Source organism: Clarias gariepinus, chromosome 24 (genome assembly GCF_024256425.1).
Source record: "Clarias gariepinus isolate MV-2021 ecotype Netherlands chromosome 24, CGAR_prim_01v2, whole genome shotgun sequence".
NCBI lineage: Eukaryota > Metazoa > Chordata > Actinopteri > Siluriformes > Clariidae > Clarias > Clarias gariepinus.
This window is the reverse complement of record NC_071123.1, coordinates 6586061-6592342: the sequence shown is the minus strand read 5'-3', so window position 1 is coordinate 6592342 and position 6282 is coordinate 6586061. Positions and strand designations below refer to the sequence as shown.

The 6282-nt window shown below is 43.2% G+C and overlaps 1 protein-coding gene across 1 annotated transcript; it reads right to left on the bottom strand.

Annotated features, from left to right (window-relative positions):
• Nucleotides 1-223: 223 nt before the first annotated feature.
• flrt1a (fibronectin leucine rich transmembrane protein 1a) lies at nt 224-3211 on the bottom strand. Its single transcript, XM_053485653.1, has one exon. The coding sequence runs from the start codon at nt 3120-3122 to the stop codon at nt 1029-1031; it is 2094 nt and encodes a 697-aa protein (XP_053341628.1). The 5' UTR covers nt 3123-3211; the 3' UTR covers nt 224-1028.
• Between the last annotated feature and the right edge of the window lie 3071 nt (nt 3212-6282).

Here is a 6282-nt window from a genome sequence, read left to right as displayed (position 1 = left end):
ATGGGATAAATAAACTTACAGAAAAAATACATAACAAGTCTGGAACACAATAGGTTTTCACACTTTCACTTCCAAAAGTCTTTGTGTTGGATTCACATATCTACACACCTTGCCTGTTTTCAACATTTATAAGTGTTGCAATTTTCTTTAAAAAAAAAAAAAAATAATAATAATAATTGTCAGTCTAATTGAACCTTACAGATCACACTGGATTCCCAGCAGCTCCACGTAACAAGGAACTAGACAGCAAGAACCTTGCTACCATATCAAGATCATTTTCAAGTGTTTAAAACTAGTGTGCATGAACACTCCGCATAAAATCCTACACCAAGATGTCCAAGTCCAAAGTCACTTATAAACGCCAGAACCAAAATGTTAGCCCGTGTATTCTCCAGCACGTTTTTGTTGGGTTTTTTTGTCCCAGAAGAGCTGCACTGCCAAGGCAAACTTTTGATTCCCTGTACAACAGTGGATTTGGAGCAATCTTTATCCACCATGGTGTTCTCTTTCTTTCTAGCCATTACTGCCCTCCTCCACATCATGTCACGAGCAACACTATGAAGCAGTTGAGCAGCTTACAATTACAGTCACAGGAGATGAAGGTTTACATACAAATTTGTTCTTTTTTCAGTAAGTGCCATTTATCCATATCACATATGATTTGAGCTCTAAATAGACTAAATCTCTGTGTAAAATACAGTTTGAACTGCCCTTGAATCCACCTCACTGAGGGAGTCAGGGATAAAGCAGTGGTGCCGAGGACATACCATGTTACACTGGGGGGAGTGAAAATGCCAGTTGGAATCATTGCCTAAAATGATATAGGCTCTTTCTGGTGCCAAACAAAGAAAACTGTTTCTTAGTAGGCATTTGGGCCAATTTAGAGCTTCCTTGGTGCCGTTAACAGCAGGCTAGGTTGGAATGAAGACAGAAGGCACATCGGGGTCCTGTAGACCCCATGCAGATAAAAAATGTGCATCTATCCAGTACCATATTTTTTTAAAATAGTGTTCACTAAATCAGGCTTATCACGTGTAAGAGTAATCTAAATCTGGAATACCCCCTTCTCTATAGCCACGGTTTGTACCGTAGCTTGCATTGGTTGTGGGATGGGGTGGTTTGTATAGACCTGTGCCATTGGAAGGGAAGATTGTGTGTATTATGTAGTCCTCCTGTACTGGCTTGGGCTGCATTGTTTCTCTAGCAGCCATTGGCGTCATCTGGAATCCAGGTCCTCGGATCTCCAGGATGGTGGTATCTTTTTTAGTGCCCGATTCAACGTAGTCATCATAATGCTTACTTTTGCGTGAGCTACTGCGGCTGTAGTGTTCTCTTGAGGAAAATCGTCTGGCGCGATGGCCATACCAACAGAATATTCCAAGAATAAGTGTTAAAGAGACTATCGCTGTGGCTCCACCGATAATCCCAGCAAGTGGTAGTGAGGTGATCTGGTCCGAGCCCCGATCCTCCCCTTGGTCAACATCAGACAGGTTGGGATCAGATGTCTCAGTCTTGGCACACACTGGAGCCTCATCTGTGTCTGTGTTCCCTCCAGACATGCTTCCTTTGTTTCCATTGCTAGAGACTAAGGGAACCATGCAGATGATGTAGCTGGATGCCGGTTGGAGGGCAGTAAGGAGATACTCTCTTCGATCACCCCTCACTAGAGTCTCAGTAATGGAGCCCATTGCAGCACTAGTCCCCAGTCTAAGCCAACTAAGTCTGAAAGAAGAAGATGTTTGAGCCACACTCCACGTGACCCTGATGCTATCATGGGATAGTGGCTTAACATTCAGGGCCAGGTTTTTGCCCACACCACTGCTGCCAAGTGTGTAGTCTATGCCTTTGTCTGGAAGCCCCAGACCTGGTCGCTTAGATCGCAGAGTGAACAGGGAGCCTTGTGGAGGGGACAGAGTTGTGGAACTGACTCCTCCTACAATCATTTTATTGCCAGTAGTACCTCCTCCACCTGTTGAGCCCACTCCACCTATCCCTCCACCTCCAGCGGCTGCCAATTCACAGTCATCCATTTGGCTGGTAAGATCCCTTAGTGGCATGTCACGCACTCGTTCTGGAGATTGGCAAGTTAGTCCTCGGACTGTAATAGTGTTTCCTTTGGCTTCCAGCCAGTCGTAAAGCCAGCGCAGGTTGCATCCACAGTGCCAAGGGTTACCACGCACAAGCAACTGTCCCAGGCTCTCCAAGTCCCGGAACAGACCTCTGGGAAGTGTGGTCAGGTTGTTCCCGGAAAGGTCCAGTCTCTGAAGACTACGCATTCCATCAAGGGAGCCCCGTGGCATGTGGATCAGGGCATTGTCCTGAAGAGAAAGTCTTTCCAGGTGTGCACTTGGTAAATTTAGAGGAGGAGTCTGAAGGGAGTTGCGTACTAAAGACAGTTCAGTGAGGTTTGCAAGGCGTGAGAAGGTGTCGTCTGCAATTCGCTGATTGGCTAGAAGGTTACCGTCCAAGACAAGACGGCGCAAAGAAGACAAACCTCGGAAGGCATGTGTAGGAATTGTTGAGATGCGATTATCATCTAAGCGGAGCTCCTCTAACGAGGCAGGAAGCCCTGAGGGAATGCTGGAAAGATGGTTTCTGGAAAGGAAGAGCAGACGGAGGCGAGGATTGTCAGCAAAAGCCTGGTCTTCTATGCTAACTGTGGACACTGAGTTGTCATCCAAATGCAACTTCTCCAGGAGAGGCAACCTGGCTAAAGCAGCTCGTGGTAACACCCGGATGTTGTTGTCTTGAAGATGAAGCTCCCTTAATGATGGTGGTAGGTGCATGGGAAAGTCATCGAGTTCATTATCATAGAGATATATAACCTCCACCGTAGTGAGGTACTCCAAGGATGTGGGAAGTCCTGCATTATCTATTTGATTGTTTTGTAGATAAAGAATAGAGGCAGATGGGGGGAGTGGCGGGATAGCACTCAGACCACGGTCATTGCAGTAAATAAAATCTTCGTCACAGCGGCACACGGAGGGACACACTACATCCCTCTCTGCAGCCATTCCCTGTGAGGCAGTCGCAGAACACTGTAGCACTTCGGCCAACAGTGTGAGGCACAGCAGGAGAAGAAAGAGCCAATCACGAAGCTCAGCCATGACTTCAGGTGCCATGATTCTAATAGCCAATCTTTCCTCTTTTTGTTCTCTTGATGTTGGTCCCCTCTTTTTCTGTGTAGCTACTTCACAGATGCCCAGAATGCAGGGCTACTGTTTAGCTGCAGAGCAGTTGTGTGCTTAGCCACGGTAAGGCTAAGGCACCCAAGCCTGCGGAAAAAGAGAAAAATAACCTTGAATTAATACTAAAAGTACTTTAGATCCTTCTGATTCTCCAGATCTCACACCGATTATCATGCTACAGTACAGAAAGACAATGTGAAAAAATGGGCTAAGCTTAATGACATATTACCAGAGAATTTCAGTGATATCATCTTTGTAGACAACAAATGACAGTGCATGCACCACACATTCTAAATGTCTCTGCAGTGTGTTTGCATCCCTTTCATTCTGAAGAGTGTGACGTCTGCCTAAGCATCACAAATATTTTCAAACATGATCATCCTTCACTTCCTCCCTGGTACAATCTCAGTTTGTTGACAATACTTTCGAGTCAGCTCATGTGTGCATGTGCGGTTTTGCACCTGTGTTTGTTTGTACTGTACTGTATGTGTCTGTGTGTGTTTGAGAACCTATTTGTTTGTCGGGGAAAGCTGGTTTACGGTAGGTGATAAGGCTGTATTTGAGACTAAACAGCTGGTCAAATAAATCCATTGACATGCATGAGGTATTTGGGTCACGTCTCTGATACACAGCCAAAATAATTCTATAGAGAGAATGGTAAAGACAGAGTGATTGACAAATAAACGTGTGTGGGATTATAGAACATATGGAGTTGTGGGTGTAATGATTAAGCAGGTGTTGGAGAAAAGAGAATACAGTTAAATGGTTCCAAACTTGTTCCCACACTCAATGCAATTAAATATCAGATAATATAACATTTGGTGACATATACAGACATATTATTGTCATCAAACTATAAGTTGTTTACTTTGATGTGCTATACTGTACATTCTTGCATAAATGAGTTTGCATTGCTAAGCTTTCCCCATATTTTTAAGGAAATGTACTATACATAAGAATAAGCTTTAATGTTTGACATCCCTTGACATCATTTTATTTAGAGTAAACAAGTAGATAAAAAGTGGATTTATTATGACTAGGGCTGTAAGGAACATCCATCCATTATCTATATTACACCCTAGATGGAGTGCCAACCCATCATAAGGCACGAGTGCAGACGCAGTCACATACTAAGTGCAATCTGGAAACACTAATTATCCTACAGTGCATGCTCGGACTGTGCGAGCAAACTGGAGCACCCAAAGGGACCCCATCATGCATTGGGAGAACATAGAAATGCCACACACACAGAATGGAGTTGGGATTCGAACCTCCAACCATTGAAGTTGGGTTAGAGGCTGGAGTAGAGGCTAAATCTGGCTTAGACTGTAGATGTACAGCATGCAGCCTATTTTTAACAATAATGTCAAATGGTAAAAAAGTATTAAACCCAAAGTAAGTTTAATCCCAGAGTTAAACCCACAATGCGAACAAATCATACTCAGAGCTCGCTCCACTATATTTTTTGTGTGCGGTATGAGTGAAAGAGCTGTCTAATGTCAAGCGACAGCTTCTCAATTCACCATCCTTGCTATTCAGAAGACATATGGCATAATTACGGACTTGAAAACACTGCATGTCATTCAATGTGTGTGTTTCTATGAGTGTACTAGGTGTCGTAGTTATACTGTACGCCTGGGAGACCTTGTGCTATAGGCTCGGCCATAACAGATTCATGACAATACAGCTGAGATAGTGATAGGCAATCTTTTATCTCTCTCCGATTCAATAACACGATCTGCTTTCACTGACAGTTACACTCGAGCTATAATGTCACTACAGCAGGACATGGGAAAAAAGTTGTCTTGTGTAATTGTTGTAATTTTATTCCAATATTACATCATACTGTATAAAACAGATGAAGCTGATCGTTTCCCTGTTGGTTTTAATATTTTTTTATTATTGTCTAATAATAATATTATATCATAATAATAATAATAATAATATAATAAACATGTGGACAGATCTAACTTGTACATTTCCTTGTATTACTAAATGTACATTTGGGCTGTAAATGAATGTGAAAGGACTCTGGTTGCTCAGTCGTACCGGGCTCTTAGTTTGGGTACTGTATGTAACACATCCTCATCATCAGACTGCCAATCATAGGTTTGCTTATGTGTTTTGTCTCATAGTGGCGCATCACATTACAATGCCATTGTTTTGGAACATATGAGACAAAATGGTTCTAAACTTCCTGCATGAAAAATAAACATATATTGATCAGTCCATTCATCTTTCACGCTCTCTGTCTATACACGATAAACTATTGTGTTAATTATAGCCGCGCCCACATTAGAAGAAAAAGCGCTGGATTATTGATATATTAATTTTCAGAAAAGCATCAGGGTCTTTCCGGATCGTGGTCTGCCATTTATTCACGTTTGCAACTTAATATAGTTGTGTTTACTATTGCCGATTCCATTCACACAAGTGTTAGGCATGTTGGTAGAAAACGCATGCGTATACTCTCCTGCACGACACTACACAACAGGATCTGGTCTTGTTCACTGAGGAACCTCATATACTGAACCTAAATAGAATTGTGTGTGGATGCATGAGGGATCGGCCGTTTAAGTGCATGTTTGTGTGGTCCCTTGACATTTGTGTGTGTACTGTATGTGTGTGAGGTATATACGCATGAATCGCTAGGGGACAGGCTGAAATGGAGCTGTCCAGACGGCCTGTCGCCTGAGCACCCCCACCATGCTCCACTCCTCCAATATTCCAGTTAGTGTGAGGGCAGCTCAGGACTATATCAATTTACATCCAGGGACCCTGGGACAGGCCTGAGCAGGAGAGACAGGGCATATCCCCAGCTCCGTTATCACTCCCTCATAAAATTCACCACATTACAATAAAATCATATCTGGTGCTGCCAGGTGTCACGCGTGAGTGTATGAAATAAAAATAACGGTTTATCAGAAGGGGAACAGTGGCGCATGGGAAGATATGGCCATATTTGATGGTGAGCAGAAGATAAAGCCAAGTAAGCTGCTATCTGCTGATGCGCGTCCATAAATAACTTTTCATATATGCGAATTGCAGTGGGGAATTGAGAGATGCAGGCTGATCAAGGCACATGAGGGGGTGA